At 41.6% G+C, this 25,273-nt stretch overlaps 2 protein-coding genes across 2 annotated transcripts in view; one reads left to right on the top strand and one right to left on the bottom strand.

Annotated features, from left to right (window-relative positions):
* Positions 1–1,647: 1,647 nt before the first annotated feature.
* Positions 1,648–11,411, top strand: ZNRF3 (zinc and ring finger 3). Its single transcript, XM_008945933.1, has 7 exons — positions 1,648–1,743; positions 2,847–2,978; positions 4,287–4,397; positions 5,583–5,750; positions 7,622–7,724; positions 8,519–10,264; positions 11,368–11,411. The coding sequence occupies exons 1-7, from the start codon at positions 1,648–1,650 to the stop codon at positions 11,409–11,411; spliced, it is 2,400 nt and encodes a 799-aa protein (XP_008944181.1).
* Positions 11,412–21,843: 10,432 nt separating this feature from the next.
* Positions 21,844–25,273, bottom strand: part of KREMEN1 (kringle containing transmembrane protein 1) — a gene marked incomplete at its 5' end in the record, with an annotated part of 21,578 nt that continues 18,148 nt past the window's right edge. The window contains 2 exons of the mRNA XM_008945934.1: positions 21,844–22,003; positions 22,993–23,077. Coding sequence (XP_008944182.1) covers positions 21,844–22,003; positions 22,993–23,077 — 245 coding nt within the window. The remainder of the gene's footprint in view (positions 22,004–22,992; positions 23,078–25,273) is intronic.

Genomic DNA, 25,273 nt, shown 5'->3' on the forward strand with positions numbered 1-25,273 from the left:
TGCGGGCGGCCTTCGCGGGGCCTGGCGCCAGCTGCACCGGCCGCAGTTTTAACTCGGCGCTTTTGCAGGAGTGGGGAGGGGCCGGGGGGTTCGGCCCGCTCCGCTAGCTACTACCTCGTCCGGCACGACTTCTGAACTCAATTGGAACTCTTCATCTCTTGATATCTGATTTTGCAATACAAAGTAAGGAATACCAGTTCTTCTTGGTGGAAACTTAATCAATTGCTGTGCTGTGTACTGCTCATCCAGCATGTTCAGAAAACAAAATTAAATTATTAGCCTGCAATATCTCTTCTAAAATATATATCTTCAGAGATCAAAATGTAGTGCTTGCTGACTGACCATCCTAAGTGGCCTGAACAGTTCCACAAACACTGCATGTCTGAAAAAGGTGCCTTCTAGGGAAACCCGGATGATCTTTCACCCCATGGCCACTGGAATGGAGAATGTGTAGTAGATTCCTTTTTTCCTCCCCAAAAGCTATTAGTGATCAGCCAGGTGTGCAGACTTCAAAGGCGACAAATACTTGCTGGGCTGACAAAGAGACCTCATTTGGGAGTTGGTTTCCCTCATGCGCTGTCTGACGGGCTTGGCTGGTTTAAAATAAAAACAAAATATAACAATAAAGCAAAGAAAGTGACCTGAAGGTGTTCAGACTAACATCTCTGTACTAGCCAACATTCTTCTTGGAAAATACAGAATGATATTTCATAATTTATTGCTTTAGTATGTTTGGTTTATATTTTTATTTAAGTTTAGGTTCTGCTATTCTCTGTGAAAAGACAGTGTCCTCTTGTTTAGTAGGGGGACAGCGATAGCTGTCATCACCTGGAGAAATCGTTACTTGCATTCTGCATCCAACAGGGGCAGTAATGGCTATGAAAAGTTACTGGGAATGTTTCCTTTGTGGAGCCATGAGCAACACCTAAACAGAATGTCCAGAGGCACAGTGGCAGAAACTGGCGAAAATGCCCTGTCTTACCCTCAGTGATTAAAATACTGTTTTCTCTATCCTAGAGGATTTTAATATCATCTACTATCTTCTCCACGCTGTTGGTAACTCCAGGTTTGGACTGCGTATTTGATGAAAAGGCGTTGACTTGAGTCTGAGCTTATCTGTGTGAGAAGTGTTGTACACAACAGTTCTGACCTCTAATGGTCAGAAAGAGCAGTATTCTCTGAGGCACTTTTTGCAAGGATTGCGATATGCTGGTTTGTCATGACTGGAAGAGTGACACTGAAAATCTGTAAAGACCCTATCCACCTTTTTTTTCTACCCTAGTGAGTGTGTCTTTCCACTCCAAATCACAGGGAAGATTGTTTTTAATAGGACTTCCGAGTGACATGCAGAAAAAGAACATGATTTAATTTTTAAAAATTCTTATATTTAAATTTTTTAGATAGTCTAAACCACTTTTGAATTAACTTTAAAAGCTTGTTGCAGGACGATTTTGAGAAAGAAGAGGCCAAGAGATTGTAGACGCTATAGTGAAGTTTAGATTCCATGCTGTTTCAGGAACTCCTCCTGTGTTTGTAATCACTCTGTTTTAGCTACACAGAAACACAAGGTGTTAGATTTAGTACCTGGAAATGAGGAGAGGCGGTCATTTCTGAGGTAAGAAATCATCATTTGGGGTGGGACTGAGGATGCTGTCTTTCTTATTGCAGGCAAAACGAGCAGTGCAGCGAGGAGCTACAGCGGTCATCTTTGATGTTTCTGAAAACCCAGATGCCATTGATCAGGTATGAAGAAGGGAGCCGAGTTTTGTTACAGCCTCTATCAGGTTCTTTTTAGAGTTGCTGAGACAAGACTTGGCAGCATACAGCTCTCAGAGCACACCCACCTTAAGACATGTAGCTACTGACTGCGTAACGTCATCCTGTGGTTTTCATGCTCATCTTCTGGCAGGCAAAGGAGCAATGGAAGTGTTGATAATGTGCCAGAAAGAGAAGAGTTTGGGGAGTTACATTTTTCTTTTAACCTTCACTAGAATCCAGAATCCAAGCCTGGGATTGAGTTTTTGAGAAGGGATGGAGGCAAAATTTTTGTGGCCCATTGTCTCATGGCTAAAGCCCTGAGCAGCCCGGTTTGATGTCATAGATGACCCTGTCTTGACCAGGAGGTTGGAATTGTGGGGTGCCTTCCCACCCACATTATTTTCTGATTCTGTGATTTGACCTTTCAGAAAAACTTATCTGGACCTGGAAGGAAGTTTCAGGATTAATTAAGCTATCTACTCGTATGCTTTTGTCTTTGAGGCTCCCATCATGCAGTCAATAGCTCTGGTGATTGCTAGAACCCAAATAACTGTTTGAATGAGTTTGCTGAGTTAAACAGTGGAAATTACAGACTTTAATAAATTGGCTAGGTACAAAGAGCCTGAAAGTTAGGACTGTGATGTGTGATTGTTCAGAAAGCTGAAGAAATTTTTATGTAAATAATATAACTACAAGGCTGAAATTACAAAAAGTTTAAAAAATGTAGCAAGGCCTTTTTTTTTTTTTTTTAATTTGCAGATTTTTCTTCTTCATGGTGAGGTTTATCTTATCACAGCATTAATATACACAGTGGCATATAATGTGGTGGAGTTAAAGCTGCTGTTCGGAAATAACATTTGTTTATCCTTAATTTTAGTTAGTAAAACAAAAAAAAAAGCAGCTGAAGTAAAAAGTGTTAATTCAGGTTTAACTCTGTGGAGTACTTAAGTGAAGGCCGACGCTAGATGAGAACAACTGGTGCTTGAATCAATTCCACATTCATATTTCTTTACTCTTCTCTCTGTTGTCTAAAAGAGAGGTAGTTTTCCTGAAATGTGCCTCTTGAGTAGGTTATTTTTCTGTTCTAGCTGAACCAGGGCTCAGAAGACCCTCTGAAGAGACCAGTGGTGTATGTGAAGGGTGCTGATGCTGTCAAGCTAATGAACATAGTTAACAAGCAGAAAGTGGCACGAGCAAGGATTCAGCATCGTCCCCCACGGGTGAGACTTTCAGAAACCTTGTGTAGGTGTTCCCTTGCTGTTACTTCCTGCAGTGTGTGCCAGCTGCACTCAGCCTGAAGGTGTTCTGGTGCTCCTCAGGAGCGTTAGTACATGTGAAATTCTGTTGGACTAAATACATTGAACAACTGCACTGTGGAAAAGCAGCTACACGTGATGTAAGTGTAGAATCCACAGTGTAGCACCTGCTGTCTTTCCTAAGGATTATTTTGTATACATAAATGGCTAAAAATGTTAACTAGCAGAAGTTTTCCTTTTTCTTAGTTGAGTAACTTAATTATTGCACACTCCTGGTAGTTCAGATTTGTAAGGTAGTCTGCCCTGTATTAAGCAATGATTCTGTGTGGCATTTTAAACATGAGTTAATTATTTGATAGTGTCACGGTCCGCTCAACTCGGCGGACGGGTGACGGTTCGTTTACCACGATCTCAGAGTGCAAAAGAAAATTCAAAGGGAGTTGTTACTTCAATCAAACAGTGAAACTTTATTGTGTGCCCGTAAAGCGGCGCGCGACAGGTAAAGGTGTGGCAGGAAAGGTAAAGTAGGAGGGGAAAGAGAGTAACAGCTCCCACCACGGGTCCAAGGCGTCCCTATGGTCCCAGGTCCTTGCAGCGTCCCGCTGGTCCTTCTGATCGTCGTGATCCTCGGTGGGGAAACCTTCCCTGGTGGGGAAACCTTCCCTGGTGGGGAAACCTTCCCTGGTGGGTCAATTCTGACCGACTCTTACAGATAGCTGATATTTGTAGTTGTAATATAAAATAGTTTCTCTGGACTTTTTTTTTAAACACTTTCTACATGTAGCTTACCAGAGAAGAACAAAGTTAGAGGTCATCCATGTCCCAGTTACCACTTCAGGGTTTTTTTTGCATTATTATGGAATTCTTCTGTTAAGAAATGTATTTGAAAACTGGGCCATTCACTGAAAATTCAAATGTTGATTTTCACTCACTTAAGTATACAAGTGAACCAATAAATCATGAAAATTTGTGTTAGTGTGATTCATTCAGTTAAAAAAAAATGGGGTTTGTGGGATTGGTTCGAGACACTGTGAATCTGACATCTTATGACTGGGATTCTGTGTATTTCAGTCACTTGCACTGACATATGAAACACAGGTTTGGTCTCATAAAATCCTGTTTAATGACTGGAACATTGTGCACTTTGGCTTTTGCCATTGTGACTGCATACATTTGATGATGACCATTGAGAAAGCAGAGAAGAGAAAGAAACACCACATTTGAGTATGACCTAAAGAGAGGAAAAATAATATTTTTGTTTCAATCTTTAAGCAACCCACCGAGTACTTTGATATGGGAATTTTCCTGGCCTTCTTTGTCGTTGTGTCACTTGTTTGCCTCATTCTTCTTGTCAAGATTAAGCTGAAACAGCGACGTAGTCAGGTAAGAGCAGTAATGGGGTATTCACTGAATGCTCTGACTTTGTCTTAAAACTTGCTCACTATGTTTGGAAATGCCAGACACTAACTTACAATAGGCATCTTTGTGGAAAGGGTCTTATCCATGGATGTAGGCCTTTGGAAAAATTTGGTTATGTCTTTAAAGGTCAACATTGACTTATGATGTTCACTCAGTTAAATCCTGAAATGATAAGAGTATGGGTTATTCAGAGGCTGGTTATCAGTAGCACTGATGTACATCTAAAGAAGTCTGGGCTCTTGTTGCTGTATTGCAGAGTGAATATCAGGACTGAAAATAAATTACAACTCTTCAAAAGAATAAATTCTGTTAATTCTTATAAAGTGGGAAGTTTGCAAGGTAAAATATTTGGTTAGGAGAAATTCTAGGTGAGATGGTTTGAGTTTGTCCTGTCAAATGTGAAAGGGAAAGCAACCAGAAAATAATGGACTCTGAAATTTGTAGTTGTAAACTGTCCAGTATATACACGTATAAGGAATGCAAAGCACTATGGATGCTTAGGATTCTTGTTTTGGACATAATGAATAGGAATCCAAAGATGTCATGGGGCCAATAGCAGTTTTAAAAAACTGTGTTAAAAAGGAAGATGATAAATTCTACAGTAAAGTTTAAACAACCCAATTCCTTCCTAAACTTCTACTGTTGATTAAATTTGAGAGGAGGGGCAAGTGATACAGCTAACTTAGTAAAATTTCATTTTAATCTCTCTGCCAAGTACTGCTTCTGCTAATATGGTGGTAACAGCATAATGGGGCATTCCAGTCAATACTGACAGTTCCAAAAAAGTTCCTGGCCAAATCTTACATGTTGCCTTGAATAGCTGCTGGCCATCAGTTGAGCAGTTGCAGTGTATCCCAGTTGCCAGCCTGTTTCACTCAAAGTAGTTTATCATTCTCACTACTGCATGTGGCATACATTCTTTTCAAAAGGTCTCTGATTTAAATTCTAATTAGCTTTCTCCCTGCTTAATTTATGAAATAAATTTATGAAATTGTACATTACACTAGACCTGGCATAATTTGGTAAGATACATTAATTTGATGCGGTGGTGTTTCTCTGTTATTACACTATATTCCCTTATATAGCAGTGTTGCCTTTTTTTTTCTTCTTTTTTTTCCTTTTTTTCTTTTTTTCTTTCATCTGTTGTAGAATTCCATGAACAGGCTTGCAGTGCAAGCGCTGGAAAAAATGGAGACCAGGAAGTTTAAGTCCAAAAGTAAGGGACACCAAGAAGGTAGCTGTGGAGCACTGGACACACTCAGCAGCAGTTCCACCTCTGACTGTGCCATCTGCTTGGAGAAGTACATTGATGGGGAGGTAAAGGACAAATGGTTTCTTTAACCTGGACTGAGAACGTAGCTGGTTTATTTTAGCACTGTGGTGCATGGCTTTGCTGCTGGGTGTGTTGTGTGCTGAGGCTGTGCTGCTTGCCAAACTGACTGTGCTGAGCAGCCCGTTCAGCCTCAGCTGCACTCTGCAGCTCCCAAAGAAACCTCAAGGACTCTTCCCTATACTGCAAAGTGAGAGGTGCGGGATCTCATTCTGCAAATTACTTCATCAAGTTGCTTTTCTGAGGAAGAGCTTGTAAAGAAGTCACGGTTGCCTCAAGCATGTAGTTCTCTGAGTATTTTTAGCAAATTGTGTGCTAATATGGTGGTACATTCAAGCTCTGATGAATATAAGGAATAGATTCAGTGTTTTGGCTTCTCAAGCTTTGATGGCACCTTGTCATTAAAATGCCAGGTACACAGCACTGCAGAGAAGCCCAAGGAGGAGGTGCCAGAAGGCTCAGGAAGTGGTTTCTGACTCTTCGGTCACTACTGCTGTATCGATGTCAGTGCTTGCCTTCTGTGACATCGTTCTACCCAGAGGAAGCAATGAAAGGACAAAATAGAAAGTAGAAAATAGAGGCAGTCAATAATAACAGCATTAAACTTCCATATAAAAAAATTATTTGGGGGCATTTTTAAAGGATTCATCATTTTTAAGGCAACAGAAAATGCCAACTGCAGTATTTGAGCGAACAAGCTACAAACAGACAGTTAACACTTTTATTAAGTTTTTTTAATTTTTTTTTAATAAAAATGGGAAATTATTCAGAGTAGCAAGGATAAAGGCAGGCAAGACCTCCAAAGGTCTATGCAAAACTGACTGGACAGGAAACTTATGCATGATCTTCAACATGAAGTGTTATACATAGGGAAAAGCTTCACATGTATTGGTGATGGGTTGAAGTCAACATTACTTGTTCAGAATCAAGATCTTGAAGCTGTTTTAGATAGCATTGTGAAAGCAAGTCTGTGCCGTGTTGCTGTCAAAGAGGCAAATCTGATCTTGCAAACGAGTCAAAATCTAGAGAACTGAACAGAAAACATAATTACACCAGTGTGTGCATTCAGTCATGCTCTCATGTTGAGTACTGTGTACACTTCTGATCTCATTTCACAAAACGTAGGTTGGAAATGAAGCTGCTTCAGAAAAGGGCAGTCACAAAGTGATCAGAGATTTGGAGTGATTTCTGTACAAAAAAAATGACTGGGTAGGCTAGGACTGTCTAGTCCTAGATTACTTGAGGGTGGAAGGAGTACAAAGTTGTGAATGGAGAGTGTGAACAGGAATCTGACATTTATTTTTTTCCAGTACAAAACTGGGTGGAATGAAATTAAACTGCTAGTACCTAGTCTGAACAAAAATATGTTGTTTCTCTACTAGCGGGTAGTAGTCCTGTGGAACTTCTTGCCAAAGCATGTTACAAACTCAAAACCTGAGCTCATGAAGAGACTTGAACAGTACCTGGAGGAAAGATCTGTTTTAGGTTTCAACTGATAGGTACCCAGCAGGCTCAGGAAATCCTATAAATAGATAACAGCTGAAAGATGAGAGTGGTGGGCAAGGGAAACAGTAATAGGCTTCTTCCAGGTGTTAGGTCATAGGGACACACAGTAAAAAATGTCCTAAAGAAATGTAGTCTGTAGTTTTCACATGCTTGCAGACTATTCTTTTAGTGACAGCTGATCAAGCTGTGCTTTTGGCTGTGTTGGAACCGAAGGTATTTTTTTCTTTCTTATCACTTTGAGAGAATGAAAGGTCTTTTCAGTAGCTAGGTTTTAAAAACGAGGAGTAAGCTGTGAAAAGTTCACTTACTGGGAAGGAATACTTTTTTGTGATCCTTCGTGTGTTCTCTGTAGGAACTGCGTGTCATTCCCTGCACTCACCGATTCCACAAGAGGTGTGTGGACCCCTGGCTGCTGCAGCATCACACCTGCCCTCACTGCCGCCACAACATCATCGGTGAGTGCTGCAGGCCGGGTGCTCTCCGGCCTCCTCCGTCGCAGGCCTCGGGGCTTACAGGAGGAAGCAGAAATGGTGCCTTTTTGTGAATCTCCATAGGGCTCATCGTCTTTACTGCAGTCCTAGAAATACAGTCAGAACTAAGTGATTCGGGAATGCCTGTGTGGCCTGGGAGAGCAGGTCCCAGCTCTGGTGTTCCCTCGTTCTGGCGCGGTGCTCAGCAGAGGGCAGCGTTGGGCAGCACCTGGATGCAAGGAGGGCACATAGATACTGAAGATCGTGTATTTTTTCTTAGTCACTATAAGGAAAAGACAATGTGTTGCTTTTTATATTCCTACAGTTATGACTTGGAATGTGGTTTCCCTTACTTGCCCTTTCCATTTCCTCTCTCTTGAAAAAGTTTTCTGTTAATACACATTTTTGTGAAATTCTGTAAAATGGAAATGTAAGCAAGGACTGCCAGCCTTCTCTTAGCCTGCAAGAGCAGAAATACTGTGTGAGCAGAAAGGTTGCCATATATCAGAACAGCATCTGAAATTACTTCCTTTCATTTTAAGCAAATATGGTTGCATCTCAAAGGCTTCCAGGCGGGTGCTCTTGACTTATTTTGTTTGGTTTGTTATTTTTCTTTCCGTTTAAAAAGTCGGTGACTTTTTTTTTTTTTTTTTTTCCCAGTCTTTTGTGTGCATAAGGTAATGAAATTCGGAACAAAATATCCTCCTTTCTTGCATTAAATACATTCCTTTTTATTCTCTCCTACTTCTACTTCTCCACTCTTTATTTGTATCCTTCAGAACAGAAGAAGGGAAATGCAGGCCCGGTCTGCCTGGAGTCCATCAACCCAGCACGCAGCCGCCAGCAGAGGGTAATTCTGCCTGTCCATTACCCAGGCCGAGTGCACAGAGCAAACCAGATGACCGCGTATCCCACTCGGACGAGCATGGACCCTCACGGGAACCCCATCACAGTACTGACCGTTGAGCGACACGGGGAGCAGAGCCTCTACCAGACCCCACCCCCAGCCTATATCCGAAGTTATCAGCCTATTCGTTTGGACCATGCTTTAAACACACATCACTGTAGCCTGGAACACAGGACTTACTCTCCAGGTCACAACTTCCGAAGACCCAAGTTCAGTGGACGCAACTTTTCCAAAGCAGCGTGTTTTTCCCAATATGAGACCATGTATCAGCACTACTATTTCCAAGGCCTTAGTTACCCTGAGCAAGATGGACAGCTTCCTGCTGGCATTTCCTCAAAGGGTCCTTCTCGTGCCTTTCAGCCTGGTAGCAGCATGCTTTTCCCTCCTGTGGTACATGTCGTGCCCTCATCCCACTTGGAGAGTGGCAGTACCTCCAGCTTTAGCTGCTACCATGGCCATCGTTCGGTGTGCAGTGGGTATTTGGCTGACTGCCCTGGGAGCGACAGCAGCAGCAGCAGTTCTGGTCAGTGCCACTGCTCCTCCAGTGATTCCATGGTTGACTGCACTGAGGTCAGCAACCAGGGGGTGTACGGGAGCTGCTCCACCTTCCGCAGCTCTCTGAGCAGTGACTATGACCCCTATGTTTACCGCAGTAAGAGCCCCTGCCGAGCGGGCGAGGCCGGTGGTGCAAACAGGGGTGCAATTGTTCTCTTGGAGGGCCCCCACCAGGATGAGCTTCCAGCTCATGGTCACAGTCTGGTGGGTGCTGACTGCCGGCCTGTGCCAGCTTCTTCCTCAGGGGACCAACTGTCTAATTGCAGCATGGATATGAACTATAGCAGTAATTCCTCACTAGAGCACAGGGATCCAAATGGCACTACCTCAGAGGGAGGACATGAGGCCACTCCTGGTGCTGCCTTGGATGTTAAAAGGAACTGGAAGAATCCAGAGATAGCAGGGCCACTTGTGGAGCAAGCATGTGCGTGCTGCTTTGAACTGCAGCACTCTGCCCTGGAGCCTGGCCACGGGACAGCCGACTGTGGTGCACTCTTCCTGAGCTCCCCACTGTGGGGGACCTGTGGCCCAGGAGTAGAACCGCAGCCAGGGAACACCCCGGGCTTGTACAGTATTAATTCAGACCACTTGCATAGGACAGATGGAGTAAATTACGAGGGTTTGCCCTGCTGCTTCTATGAAGAGAAGCAGGTAGCTTGTGGTAGCAACAGTGGCAGTGGAGGTGGTGGGTGCTACACAGAAGACTATGCAGTGAATGTGCAGTACACGCTCCCCGATGACACCTTGCCAAGCTGCTGTAAGGGGGTATGTGATCTGGGCCAACGCATCCCCATCATTCCTGAAGACAGAGACTGTGAGTTGTTCGTACCTGCAGAGTGCCAAGGGACTCACGCAGGAGGCTGTAGCTCCTGGGATGGAGCACCTGAGCTGGATGCTTATCTGCACTGCCAAGGTATGAGAGAGGTGAAGGACGAGCGGGAGGTGTGCTATGAGGCAACATCGTTCCTGCGGCAGAGCTGCTCTCAGGAGGAGGAACCTGGGATTCTCTTTCCCAGTCCTGCTCTGAATTCCCGGAAGCTGATGGCCACCACAAAGGCTGCAGGTAATGCATGTGTTTTTTTCCTGATTACTCGTTACCTTTCTGTCCCAGCGTATGAAATGCTGCAACTTCCTAGGTACCTGCAAACCATAAAGGTTACTGCCATCCTTTGTGTAAGAGCAGGTTATTGACTCATCCATCACCCACAAGTGTGATTCTTTTGTTACCTGTGCTCATTTGGTCATAGCTAGAGGAGTAGAAGATGATACTTTAATATCTAACCCCATAAGAGCTTTTGTACTCATCCTTTGTGGGGAAGGGAAAGAAGTGACTGCTAGTACCAGGCCCCCTTTAGAGCTCCCACAGCCAGGGACACTGTGCCAGTCACGGCAGCTGTGGCAAGCTACCTAAGTAGGCAAGGCCACAGTGCTGGGGGAGGACAGACAAGTTGAAGGATAAAAAATATGAGGGAAAAACTTGGAATTGCTGTAGAAGAATATGTGGGACAGTCTCTGCAGTGGACATATACAGAGCAAAAAAGAATGACTCAAAGCATGAAGGGGTTGTTCCTTACCTGCCTTGCCAGGGTTGTTTATAAGGCTGTTCATAAGGCTGTTCATAGAATCACAGGGTATCCTAGGTTGGGAAGGACCTCAGGCTGTCACTTAGTCCAACCTCCTGCTCAAAGCAGGGCCAGCTCTGAGATCAGACCAAGTTACTCCGTTTGTCAGATTAGACCAAGCTTGTCCAGTCAGGCCAGGACAACCTCTAGGGATATAGACTGCATTCAGTCTCTGGGCCCTTGTTGCTTCACTGCAATCATGGTGAAAAGATTTTCTTTATATCCATTCTGAACATCTCCATTTCAGCTTAAGCTCCTTACCTCTTCTCCAAAACGCATCACTGTGAAGACCCTGGCTCTATCTTTGTGACAACCCCCATGTAGGTACTGGAGAGTTGGTAGGGTATGCACCCAAAGCCTTCTCTTCTGCAGGCTGCACAAGCCCCAGCCCCACAGCCTCTTCTCACAGGGTGGGTGCTTCAGCCCTCTGAGCATCTTGGCTCTCTGCTGAACTTACTCCAGTCAGTCAATGTCTTGTTCTGAGGCCCCAGAACTTTATGCAGTATTCTAGATGCAATGTTCCTTAGTTTTCTTTATCCTTCAGGTGCTGGATCTCATCCCTTGGAGAGAAGTCAAGTTGGTGACTAGATCTGTCCAGATGATCCCGGATGGAGAAGCAGAGCTTATCAGAGACTCAGAATTGTCATGGACTTTACTTCTTTTAAGCGTTGACAAACACGCAAAAGTGGTAATGTGGAGAAGTCCCTCTCCCACTTCCCCTTCCTCTGTGTCCACATCAGCTTAATTGTCTCCTTTGTCCTTCTTGCCTGAAGTCTTCAGGCCTCCATTTGTGTGCAAAGCCCATATGGGACATGGTGTGGAGCATTTCTGAGCTCTAGTGCTATTTCTATATTAATGACAAAGTGTTATTTATATTTTCTGTTTAGCAGAGGGCGTGTCAGCTCTTGCTGGATGTGACACGGTGTGTTAAATACGCCAGGCTATGTGTAGATGCTGTTATCTCCTACTTAAAGGAGTCCAGCCTTCGATAAGCTCAGGGCTACACCTGCCTTAGAAACCAGATAGCACCTTGAAATATAGTAGTCCAGAGGGGTACAGCTGCTTAATGGATGCTCAGATGCCAACTAAGCCTAGTAGCCAGCAAGTTGTATGAGCAATTTTGAAGGAGCTAAAGCATTGGATTGTCTCCTTTCTCCTCTCCTTTTCTCCCCCTTTCATGCTGCTCTGATGATTTGGCTAGGAAGGGTCTCCTGCCATTATGATTAGTTTTAACAGAGTGGGAGTTGGGAAACTGGTAGCTCAGAATGTTCTCATCCTCACTTCCTGCTAAATCATGGACCTCATTGTATCTTCTGGTTGGTGAAGAATGCTGAGGACCTCTCCCTCAAGCAGATGTTAGAAGAAGGTGCTTAGAAAGGGTAATACCTTTGTAGGTAATGAACCTTGCCTTCCATGAGAAGTTTTTCAGGCACCTGTAGCCACTGTTATGGCTGTGAGGGATGCTGGCATGTGCAGAGCTTGCAAGGTGCTTGCAGCTTGGCTGGCACATTTTGGAAACAGGTCAGAGGGTGTCTTATTTCCTTGTAGACTGCAGGCATGACTGAGGGTAGCAGTGCTTGTCACCTCTTCTGCATGTGGGAAAGTGAGGGACTTGGTTTTAATCCTTGTTTTCTTCTTTGCTGTGGTTGATGTAGCTTCCATAGATTGATGTCTTTTAAAGGTTTCCTAAGCCCAGCCAGTTGTGCTTAATTTTTGTCTTGTGTACAGAATGCTCTCTGTACCCCATGAGCCTGGGCACATACTTTTGTTTTTGTTCTTGTACAAGTGGGGATGTTTGTTATCATGAGATAATATGTCGTCACTTCCAATAGCAATTGTTTCCTGTGGAAACAGTGGCTTCTGAGTAAGAGGCTACCATAGCATGGTTTAAATTGCCTGTCATGCTGCATGTGCCTGAGGACACAGTGTCATCCTGTCTGGTGTATCACAGCAGGAGTTCTCCTAAAGGGAAACAAATTATTTAATGCCCATAGTGCCTGTCTTCTGAAAAGATTTGTCCAGAGTTCAGTACACTTTGGAGACAGCTAAAAGACATGAAAAAGAGATGTACACTTCATGTTACATTTTCTGCCAAAGTAATGTCTGGGGGAGCACTGGGCTAATTGTGAGAACCAGCAAAGTTAACTTGTTTGCTTTACAGTCCCAAATGGAATATTATAAAAGAAGCAAACATCTAATAACTAACAAGTACATTAATCTGTTTACTTTTAATTTCTGGACTCAAGAAGTTAGGAAAAAATAATTCTATTTAAAGGAATTAACATTACATTTTTTTAAATGGACAAACACCAAAATCTGACTGTTCAGAGAATTAATGCAAGGCAATGTCTGGGTATAAGATTAAAAGAAAAATTCCAATAAACACATTTCTGTTTATAAAGCTTATTGAAAACTTATTCTCTGGGTGACTGAAGCAAGTGGTGTGCGTTGGGAGGATAAACTTTAAAGGTCTGGAGTTTTTGTTTGGTTGGTTTTTAAGTCTTACCTTTCTCCTTCCCCCACTCAGAGGAGATGCATTGTAGGAGGTATGGTATACTGCCCTGGTTATTCTCCTGGGTGTTTTGTGAGGCACTGTTTAAGGCCACCTCAGATGCATTGTACTCTAGAACTACACAGCATGTTGTGGTTAAGTGTGCTTATAAAGAAGAAATTTGAGTATTCTAGCTGGTGTTCCTGGATGTACTGTTCTCATTCACACGTTGTGATCTCTGCCCATGTCACAGTCTCTGCAGGTCTTACCACGGAGGGACCCTACACCCGGTTCCTGTGTTTGGTTTATGTTCAACATTTAGTTAATTCTTGGTATGGAATTTACCTGTATGTCCATACAGACTTACAGGCTACCTGGCCATGATGGATGGTTTTTATAACAAAATGCCTTTCTACTACTTACATGAACAGTTGTTGTTGTGTTTGGCTCATGAGGCACTATTTAAAATGTTTTTAATTAAAGTTATCTTATAGCACTTAAAATTGTTTTGTATAAACTTTGCTGTAAAGATTTGTAATATGGTCAAAGGGCTCTTTCTCCTTCATTACCATGTTTTGAAATGTTTGAAAAGCTAGAAAACTTCTTGTACATATTCTGTATATGTATAGCAGCACATTTCATTTATGGAAATATGTTCTCAGAATATTTATTTACTAATATATTTATCTTAAGCCATGTCTTATGTTGAGAGTGTGTGACATTATTGTAATAATCATTGAAAATCACTAACATGAGGCCCTGTAAATATATGATAATTGCACACAAAGATTTTACAGTTCTTGCTGACCAAAAATGATTTAAGAGAAGCTGTAGTTCCCTGGGGTTTTGTAAGAAAGTGTACAGATGTCTGTATTAAAAAAAAAAAAAAAAAAAAGGCGGCAAAACCACACAAAAAATACAGTTTTATTGCATCCACTTGTGGAAGTTGTGCTTCTTGTCGGGGGGTGGGGAAGGACATGGATAGCCGTGCTCCTCAAAGTATGGTCCATGGATATATTGGGATGAAGCATTAAAAACTATATTTTCTCCTTTTTTAAAATAATAGGTGGGTATGTATATACGTACACAGATCCTAACAAAAATTATCATAATTAAAAAGTGGGTTTGTGTTTTTTTGTTTTTTTTTTCTGGAGGCAACCCATCCTACACTGTCTCAGGACCCTTCAGCAAGTGCCACAATTGAACATCCAACAGAAATTAGCTTCTTTTACCTGTTATTGTGTGCAGTGTAGTTCCAGTACTTAACAGTTTTAGCTGCCTTCCTCATAACCACCAACAGTCCAGCTGGATCCAGGTCCTTACATGGTATCACAGGCCCTACCACAGGAAAGCATCAATGCTGTGCTGTTCTCTGTTGGCAGAAGCCAGAACTTCTCCAGAGATGTTTATGTAGGCAGCAAGAGAGGGGTGTGGATAGCAACCTCTGTGTGTGTGTGTGTGGATGTATTTTTATAAGTTAGTGTGTAAATAGTTTGCCTCCATACATTATTTCCCATCCAGTGATACACACACACACACAAAAAATCCTTTCCAGTCTCGTCCTCCAGTTTCTTCCTTCTCCCAAAGTTTTTTTCATCTGGCAATCCCCCGACTGGAATTCCCCTCCTCTCATCCCTGTTCAAGTGCACTGTAATTTAGTCACCCCAGCATTCAGCCAAGAAATAAGCTTTACCTTCTCTATAACCTCCTATTTTGTATGTGAAAACTGTGTTTGGGGTGACAGACTGTTGAACTGAAGAGTGTAATTTCTCCTGAGACTCTTTCTGGCGTAAGGCTCAGTTGCCATCTGCAGCTCAGCTAGCAGGGGAGAGCCTGGTCTGTAGAAGACAGGCACAATCATGGAAGAGCAACAGGCAGGACAGAGTTAACCAACAACCTTCCCAGATTGAAGCATGTGCCCTTTTTTTGCATCGTGAATAGAATCTTGGGAACTGCCAATGACTGTAGATACACAATTTATTTGCAAATTAGTTCATTAAACAGTTGTTCTTAAAAATGGCATAAAAATTGCCATATGTGTTTGGCTTGTATGCCTATTTTGGCAGATCACACCCGAGTCTCCCTCTAGTGCTAACCACAATTTTCTGCTACTAATGTTTTGTTTTCTCATTGCTTGTTCTGAGTAAAACTGAGGTGATTGTGCTTTTAAGAACAGAACTTACCTTTGTCCTTCTGTCCCACAAAAATAATCCGTGAGTCCATGCTCGCTTTGAGAAAGATAGCTGTGGGCTCTTGGCTGACCTTGAATGTGATGCCTAATTTTGGGTGTGGCTATTCTGTCTCTTGAGGAGTTTATGGCTTTTATTTGAAATTAATTATTAAATAGAAACATTTTCTGTCAAAAATGAATATTTTGATATTGGGCAGGGTGAGGTTCTTTGCAATGTTGTGGTTCAGTATTTAAGGAACAAATATGTGGCAAAAATGAGTCCTGTGCGCACCATAAACGTGCGTGGAACTTTCATATAGTAAACTGAGAAAAGCAAGAGCAGACTGTTCTCCATGAGAGTGTGTGTTATGGTGACACTTGGTGTTTCTGTAACACTATCTCATTTTTGCTGCAGCAATATTGAGTGCATGTGTCAAATCCTCTGACAGCTGTTAGGTGACGTTAGTTGTTACTTGGGTAGTGTGAAAAGCAGCCTTAAAAGGATAGGCCGTACTCCTCTGTGAAACCAATCTGGCCTCTCTTTGTCTAGGGAGAAAAAAAGGGCATACCTGAAACCAGATACTTTATCTTGCAATGGAAGTCACTCCTGTGGCTTGAACACTTCATAGAAAAGGGTATTTAAGAAAAAAAAATACACTTCCCTCTTGAGGAATGAAACTGTTGTTTAGGAAACAACAACAGAAAAACAAACAAACAAAAAAAAACCCAGAACAGTTCCCAGAATAAACAGAAGTGTAAAAGGAGTCTCATAACCTAAATGGCAAGAAAGGAGAGCAGCCTCCACTGTGTAAGGGGAGGCCAAGCCCCTGTGACACAGCAGTGTTTCTAAAACACAGTGAGAGTTTGAGTCCTGACATAGAAAGCTGGAGACAGTGTTGGTAGCTGACTGGTATTCAGACATTTACATAAAATGTAGCTGAACATTTCTTTGAGAGAGTCTAGCATTATTTTGGTCAGAAGGAAGAATTCATGAAAGAAAGGATGAAACTTTCAAGGCAGTCAAAAAAGCATTACATGCTGCAATTTGTAGACAAAACACTGAAAGCATTGTTCCTTCTAACAGGCTGAAAACTGAAAACTTCAATTTGCTGTCACCTCAGAAATTGTTCCTCAGAACATTAACATATTTTTTCCATAGGTAATCATTCTCAGCATTTTCAGCTCAAAAATTTTCTGCTAACCCCCACAGCGGATAATCTTGCTGTTACCTGCTGTGAACCGCAGCATTCTGCCTCCTTTATTCAATGCTTGTCTGTACTTCAGCACTACTAACTGAACTCTTCCTGCAGAAATGTCCTTGTTTGTTTGTTTTTTTTTTTTATAATTGTTACTTACAGCTATTTGCTGAATGCAGGCTGACCATGTATAAACACAGCACATATATCAGTGATGAGGTCTTTCAGGTTTGATTTATTCTGTTTTTCTCGTCAGTCATATTTGGCTCACGTGGTAGCCTTTAGATTTACAATGTTGGCCTGAAACTGAAATTCAGAATGCCAAATTTCATCCCAAAGCACAGGTGCCCAGTAACGTTGAGAAAATATGAATTGCATGAAATGTGTGTATGTTGTGGCGGGGTGAGAGTCAGGGGGTGTTGTTACAGAAAAAAATGGTGTGGTCTGAAGGTAATTTTATTTTTTACTCTCACAATCTCAAGGTAGGCAAATGATAAGGTAGTTCATAAGTGTCCAGAATAACACTCAGGTGAAACTCACCGGACTATATTTCATTGGAAGATTGTGAAGTATCACTGCTCCAAGGTATTAAGAACCAGTTGGGCAAGTATTTGCCAGGAGTTGTTTTTGTAGCTCACCCTTCCTTTAGGCAAAGTGGTGCACTAGAAAAAAATCTGTTGGCAGTACTTCCTACTGCCTGAGAAGGCTTATTAAGATGAAACTGGAATAGCTAGTCATGCTTATTCAGTGGCAGCCAAGTGTCTGCAGATGTGATCAGACTGTAGTCATACAGGCTGCAGATTCAGAACAGTTTCCAGGGCTATCAGTAAAAATCTCCCATTTATACTATTGCCAGGGGAGCTTGGAATACAGAGACTATTATTCTGCAATGCCACTGAGTTGTCTGCATGAGCAATGTGATAAACATCCTCAATATTGTACTGGCTGTAGAAAACCTGGCAGAAAGAAGCCCTTAAAAAAGGATGATGTTAACGCTTGATTGAAAAAAGCAGATGATGTTTGATACGAAAATGGTCTTGAAAGTATATGCACATGAATTTCCAGAATCTGACCAGCCTAATAAAGCTACAGGCCAGAAATGAGATTCAAAGAAGGAAAGTGCATCTTAAAGCAATTGTTTTATCAGCATCCATTCTGCCACAAAACTGAGTCTGTTATCCTCACATCTCAGTGTTCTTCTATTATATATACCAATGAATTATCTTTGATTTCTTTTCTATGGTTACAGTGTATAGAAAATTTATTGCTCCCACAGTGTAAAGTAACAACTTTTCTTCCTATAAAAAGTTAGCACAATACAAGCATAATATGCTGTATTAAATAATGCACTTCCTGTACATATATAAATACATATATTACTTTGGAAACATATCACACATATTTTTAAATAACAGTCTCTGTTTTCCCCCCAACATAACAATATTAAGACAAAAAGTACATATAAAATCATTTAGTCAACAAACCAAACTAGTTTTAAGCATAGATTTTTGAATTAGGGAGGCCACTTGTCCATCTGGCCCACTTTCACCTGAGGTCCACATGTGCTGTAGGCTGTTGTAACCAACGTGCTGCATAAAGGCAGGAGGCAGCTCATAAACTGCTGCAGTGGCAGGACCAGCTTAAGCACTTACTGCCCCTGCTTCTGGTGCAGACAACTTCTTCCTACCTCTTACTGTCCACTTAGCCGTGTTCGCTCACCTCATTGTGCAACCACCCAATAAACAAGCTCAGAGAACTTATCCCTGTTAAGACTCCAGGAAGAAAAAGCAATGGTGATTTTTAACCTGCTCAGCGTATTGCACCACCACACAGCTGGTCATACCACCACAAGAGTGAGGTTGGGGCCAGAGCAGGGGCTGGAATGTGTGTGTGGGTGTCTAAGGAAGCAGCTCTTCACGATAATTTTGTTGTCAAAACAGTTGCTTTTGAAATAGTGGCCAATGTCCCATTTGCAGCCTGTCCAGACTGCTGAGGGAACTGCTAGTCAGAAGGCCATTCAGATACAATTCCAAACGAACTCTTCTTCCACTTACTGTTTTCAATTTGTTGAAGGAAATCCTGTAAACACTAGCATCCTAAGGTGACCGTGCCCTTCAGCTGCCAGCACTCAGCTGCTGATGTGTGCGGGGAGTGTTGCTCGTGGGCTGAACCATGCAGGAGCACAGCAGCTGTGCACGTCAGGCTTCTCCTCTTTCTCTCCCCAGGCCCTTACAGCCACGAGCCTGAACTGCTATGTTAACAGACACTGCCTATCTTGGCTATTTACCACTATACTACTGAAGTGTTTGGACTAGGAGTGGAAGCAACCATACAACAGAAGAAATCCACATCACAGATCTACCTGCTCTTTATGATCTCAGGCCTGTGCTAATTAAGGACCCTGTCAATGCATTACTGGCTATTGCTGTGTTTCCTAGTATTGGAGATCTCTAGAATGAGACAATGTGAAAAATTTGGGGGGGGTGGGGAACATAACAAGGCCCTTTACACTTTTTTCAGTGTGTATACCTGGGCACTGTCCAAATATGTTATGCTTAGTCATGTTCATTGTTGCCGTGGTCAGTTAACCTGCTATAAATGCTGGGTTTACAGGTCTTTCACCTGGAAATTGGATGAACGTTCCCTAAGAAAGGCCCATGAAATATGATTTTTTACTATTTAAAAAAATAGTTGAGGAGCTAAGGGACCAATGTAAAAATCCCAGTTTCCAAATTCTCTAGATTTTGCATTTGTAGCATCAGGCTTCTTGTTGTTTGTAACAGACATTCTCTAATTTCATAGTGAAATTTAACTCTCTACTGAAGAAGAGAAGCTTAACAGTTCTGTATTTTTTCCTTCTGCAGTAGGTAGAAATCAGTCCTGGAGTACTCCTTATGTTTTTTCAGTTATATCAGCATTAGCAAACAGCTTTATGAGCATCCCTTTGACTGTAGAGGTTTAACTGCTCAAGAACATTTGATAAGGCAGGCAAACAAATCTGCATCACAGTGTGCTCATAATATAATTCTTAAGGATCCAGCTTTACACTTTCTCTCCTCCTGTTTTTTCATTAGTAAACTATATTAAGCATGCTTAGGAAGCAAACTAATTTGTTTTGCTACAAATCCGTGAGATGGACTCTCTCCCTACACAGCATGATGCAGAACTTGACTGTTAAAAAAAACAATTAAAAAAAATTTTTGTTGGCTCTGAAACAGGTCATGGTTTTTTTGGTCCAACCTGATGACATGTAAAAGATAACCAGCATATTTTACAACTTGTCCTGTCTTAATTTTAGGCAGTACTGTAATTATCTTTTCCTGTATTCTTTCCAGCAGCTCATGCAAGAAAGTATTAGATGTTTCCATGATATTCCATTTTTTATATAAACAATTCCATAATTGCTGGCTTAGTACAGTCTTGTTTCTATAAAGCATTTACTGTGGTATTGTTCAGCCATCTCTGACACCCATCTGTGTCAGATAAATGGAGCTGGAAGGAATTTAATTCAGGTAAAAGACTAGGTCTACAATGGCAAGTAAGGTACAGTATTTAATTGTTTAATTCTTGGATGCCTTTCTACAGACCTCATGAAGGGGAGGGAGTTGTATGTTAAAAACAGAAAGGCAGATACTGTAATGAATTTAAACTCGGTGGCAATTTTGTTACTTATCTTAGTTATCTTTTGCAGCTGCATTTAATAGTTGTTCCCTGACTGCCGGTCTGGTATACACAGACCACTGGTATATGTTTACACTGATATTTATTCCTGTTGTCTTAACCAGAATTACTCTAATGGCCTGCACTGAATTTTCTCTTAGTTTGAGAAGCTGCTCACTCAGTAAACGTCCAGCAAATTTATCTGAATTCTGTATTGTCAGTTCTTTTCAAAATGTCTTACTTGTCTGGACTTGCTGAGGCTCACTGTTGATCCCCACCAGTGGGATGAGAAGTCTGAGCATTGTGGGTGGACGGATATTCTACCAAACAGAAAAAATAGTTAATGCTGTCTCTTGCAATCAAAGAGCAATTATTTCACATTGGTGTTTTTGTTCCTTTACAAGTAAGGGCATTAATTTTATAAATGCAGTCAATTCTGAATTTTCAGGCAAGGAGAGAGTTTTTCTTCGGTAAAAGGTAGCTATCAAGGCAACTGTTAAGTACATGTTCAGATGTACAGCCTGGCACAGGTGAGTTGTTGATAGCAGGTTACAGCTGTGTAAATAGTTTAGGCTGAAGAGATCAGTACCTTTAACTTCAGAGTAAGAATTAGGCACCTTCACCAATTAAAAATGCAATGGATTTACAGTTTCTTTGCATAATCCTTTGAGAAGCCCTAAGCTTACATCCAGAATGACTGCAGGACTTCAGAATGGAGTACAATAGGTTTTTAAACGATCACTGTGAATATAAACAAAATTATCATGATCATCGGTGAATGAGACATCAGTCACAGGCATTTAAAAGACTTCATTGCTCGTGCAGACAACAAGGTGGACATTACTCCATCAGAACTCACATTTGCAGGTGAGACTCCATATAGCGTTTGCCTCCTGCATTTGATCTGATTTTTATTCGTACACCTCTGCTTGTAGAAACAGAAAATGTATAAACAGCAGAGCACTGGGCAACTAGGCTGACAGTTTCTCAGTCTTTGACTCTCATTTTACTGTATAGTACCATTTAGACATGTTTACATTAAGTCAAATAAGCTCTGGTTACTGTAGCAGCTGAAGACTATCAGTATCCACTCCTATCTTCAGCATTGAGAATAAAGGGACTGAAGTAACCTGATATAAAACAGTGCTACAGGAAAGCAGAACACGAGAAGTCCTCAACCTGCAGAAACTCATTCAATTACTTTTGGCAGTGGTACAGGACATTTTTAATTTTACAGGGTTTTATATGTATTTTAAGTGCATTGATTTAAAGGCAGTAATTAACAGCACTACAGATTTGATGGGCACCAGATATTTCAAAACTATTGCTGTAATTAAATCTGTTGTCACTAGTATACCCAAGAGAACAGCAGACAGGCAAAGCAGCCTTTGAAAATGGACTTTCTGGAAAACAAGTATGAGAATAGGAGTTTTAAAAAAAAAAGGATTATTCCCAGGTCACCTGGATTTTAAGAAGATCGATTCCCATAAAATAAAAAACACTTCAGTTTCCCACTAGTGGGTTGCAATCATCTTGTTGACTTTGAAGCTTTTTCTTGAAGATGGATATCGATGTTGATGGCTGGTAAAATATACTCCAGATCTCACCAGCAGTAGTAACCTCACTGGAATCCTCTGTTTCAGTTGCAGATATCTGATGTGATCTAGGAAACAAGTGTTAATTAAGTGTTAAGGTGCTTGGGAAGTTGCTGTATGTCTCCATTACTGCTACACTGGCAATACTAGCAGCTTCCAATACCTCTATGACACATTTTTCTTCTCCCTGCTGCACAGTCACATAGGGTTTTGGAGCATTTGTTGGTTGTTTCTTGATCAAATAAAAAGTTAGGTATTCTGTTACTAGAAAAGTAACATACATAGAGAAATTGGTGACATTAAGCTTAGAAGTCTGTACATATTCTATTATTAACTGCTATTAATAAAAATTAATTTGTATATTTAAGTGCATTTGTGGTATGTAAATACAATATTCAACATTTATGATTTGTTGATGATTCACCCACCATCTCATTTAATGAGTATCCATCTAGAGGACACAAAAAAGACTTGGTATAAGTGTAGAGAAATTTAGTAATAAAATTATGTTGGTTTTACTAGGAAAACAAACAAACAAAAACCCAAGCAAGCCTCATTAAGTATCACAACATAATACATATTTTAATTTTAGTGATTTTTTTTTGAACCATTTTCAACATTTCAATAAAAGAAAGCAAGTATTAACTAGCCCATAGCTAACTTTTTTCCCCAGTTCCCCAACCTGGGATGAGGTTTTAATTTTTTTCCTGTAAAGTATTATAATATGACCTCTTCCCACCACTGTTAGATGCCTGATTACATTTTCTTCTTTGAAATATCACTCGGTTATGAGAAACGTTTTTATTCCTTAAGATGCAAATCTTGTCAGAACAAGATCAAAAAAGAGATTCTAGCAGCAAATGCTATCCTAACAGACCAAAAAGTTAAAAAGATGTTCTTATTTAATAACTTTTATAGGGATACAAATACATAATATATAACTTTGGTTTTAATAAGAGTAATCTGACAGTATCAGAAGGCAAAGAAATGAAGTGTACCAAGTTTGGTACAAAGCTGAGACGTCAGTTCTCCCGGGACAGTTTTACTCCATACTCACCTCATGGTAATGTGGAGAAATATCTTTGCTGTTATGGCTGTAACACTTAGGATGAGCAGTGCTGTGAGACTGTATATTGTCCACTCTGTAAAAAAGAAGTGGGGAAGGAGAGGGAGCGGGGGGAGGGCAAGGAGGGGGAGAGCTCTCAGTACATTCATTTACTTACAATTTTTAAATAATATTGCACAAAAGAAACACATAGCATTCTGATGTTCTATTCAAAACTGTAATTTGAAGATGCCTTAAACCTTGAAGTATTTTCTGCAAAGACTGGGAGAAACTATGTAACTCTCAGTCAGAATTGTTTTTTTCCCATGCAGGACTTCTCTCCAGAAAATTGAAAGTTTGGAAAATCCAAAGCAAATAGCAGTAACTTTATCTAACTAGCATCTAGGAAAGGAATCAAAACTCACTCAGTAAAATCTAAAAGCAGACTAAACAACATACTACAGTATATGCTACCAGTAGTATCTCTATGTTTGCAAGGAGATGGCCTAGTTTTATATCAGTAATTAGGTTAAGTATGGGATTTTTTTCCTTTCTAGAGTCTGCTGCAACAGCTGACCAGTATTTGTGGTCTGCTATCTTATTATCTTACGCTGCAGGCTCTTGGTCATTGTATTTTACATTTTGGTTGAGTTCTGCTTGTACCAATAAGTCAAGCAGGATTTAAAGAATAGCCTGACATGTAACATTTGAACTATTTAACAGACTGGGGCTCCAGGGGAGCTGATTTCTACATAATTATATCACCTTTTCATTTGGACTTCCATAATCTTGCAGTGGGAGGCTACAATGTGTCAATATGAGAAAAGGGATAGCTCTAGAATGTAACTATTGAATTAAAGCAATCACCTTCAGAACTCCTGAAGCTCAAAGCTGAAAAAAAAAGATGGGTAAGTTCTCTCCCACCCAATGCCCCTTCCTCAAAGCACTCATGATGATTTTAACAGTTTCATAACTGCATACAATCCAAGGGTGCAGTTTCCTCTTATGTTGGTATGCCTAAGCTAGTTTAACACTAGACAGCTTAAATGTAGCTGTGGTCACTGAGGTACTGGCCTGGGCCTAGTGCCAGAATACCTGCCCAGAATCCCAGCCATGTACTGCAACCTGACTAGTTTGTATATATGCAGCTTATGTGCAGTTATGCCCTTATGCTTCAGATTTGGAATGCAGACAGCTTCAGGACTACAGAACTATTGGAGTGTCCACAGTATGACCAAGGTCCAGCTTCAAGGGTACACAAAAGCAGATGCCCACGGTAGTTTAAAGATAAGAAAGACCAATATTGATATTCACCAAGAGTGCATTTTCAGTCCTCAATTATTTACAACTCAACAGTTTCCTGAATGGACTGATGTCTTGAAGATGAGTTCTAGACACATGACAGTTCTCAGTGGCATTTCCCCAGCACCCATTAACTTGCTTCATCCTTGTCTAGTCCTCTGTACTATCGCTGTAGCTTTTGCAGATTGGGATAACTGAGATGCATCCAGCATTCAGGCTCTTCCAGACTCTACAAAAGCTTCCTCTTTTTTCAGCGCCTTTTGCCACTACTATGGCATGTGCTGATCACTGAAGTTGATTCAAGTACAGAGGCTGCTCTGACTCACATCTTATCCTGATCACAGGGCAAGTACAGTACAACAGGGGGATCAGGTCCAGCCAACATTAGTTCATGAAGGGCGAGTCCTGTTTAATCAACCTGATCTCCTTCTGTGATCAGGTGACCCATCTAGTGAAGGAAAAGCAGTGGCTGTTGTGTACCTGGATTTCAGTAAGGCATTGGACAGCATTTCCCACAGCATTCTGCTGGAGAAGCTGGTGGCTCATGGCCCAGACAGGTGGGTTGGCTACACTTGGCTGGGTTGGAAACGGGCTGGATGGCCGAGCCCAGAGACCTGTGGTGAATGGAGTTAAATCCAGTTGGTGGCGGGTCACAACCAGTGTCCCTCAGGGCTCAGTTTTAAGGCCAGTCTTGTTTAATATCTTTATCAATGACCTGGAGGAGGGGATCAAATGCACTCAGTAAATTTGCAATGACACGAAATTAAGTGGGAGTGTCAATCTGCTGGAGGACAGGAGGCTCTGCAGAGGGGTCTGGACAGGCTGGAGCAATGGGCTGAGGTCAGCTGTATGAGGTCTAACAAGGCCAAGTGCCAGGTCCTGCACTTGAGTCACAACAACCCCAGGCAACACTCCAGGCTTGGGGAGGAGTGGCTGGAAAGCTGCCTGGCAGAAAAGGCCCTGGGGGTGTTGGTGGCCAGCCGGCTGAATG

Source organism: Merops nubicus, unplaced genomic scaffold, assembly GCF_000691845.1.
Source record: "Merops nubicus isolate BGI_N331 unplaced genomic scaffold, ASM69184v1 scaffold7178, whole genome shotgun sequence".
NCBI classification, from domain to species: domain Eukaryota; kingdom Metazoa; phylum Chordata; class Aves; order Coraciiformes; family Meropidae; genus Merops; species Merops nubicus.

Bases quoted from the DNA above. Each gene is read 5' to 3' on its own strand.
- ZNRF3 (XM_008945933.1), top strand. From the start codon at position 1,648: ATGCTGTCTTTCTTATTGCAGGCAAAACGAGCAGTGCAGCGAGGAGCT. The intron at 5,751-7,621 runs GTAAAGGACAAA...TGTTCTCTGTAG, and splicing joins AGAAGTACATTGATGGGGAG to GAACTGCGTGTCATTCCCTG. The intron at 10,265-11,367 runs GTAATGCATGTG...TTTATCCTTCAG, and splicing joins GGCCACCACAAAGGCTGCAG to GTGCTGGATCTCATCCCTTG.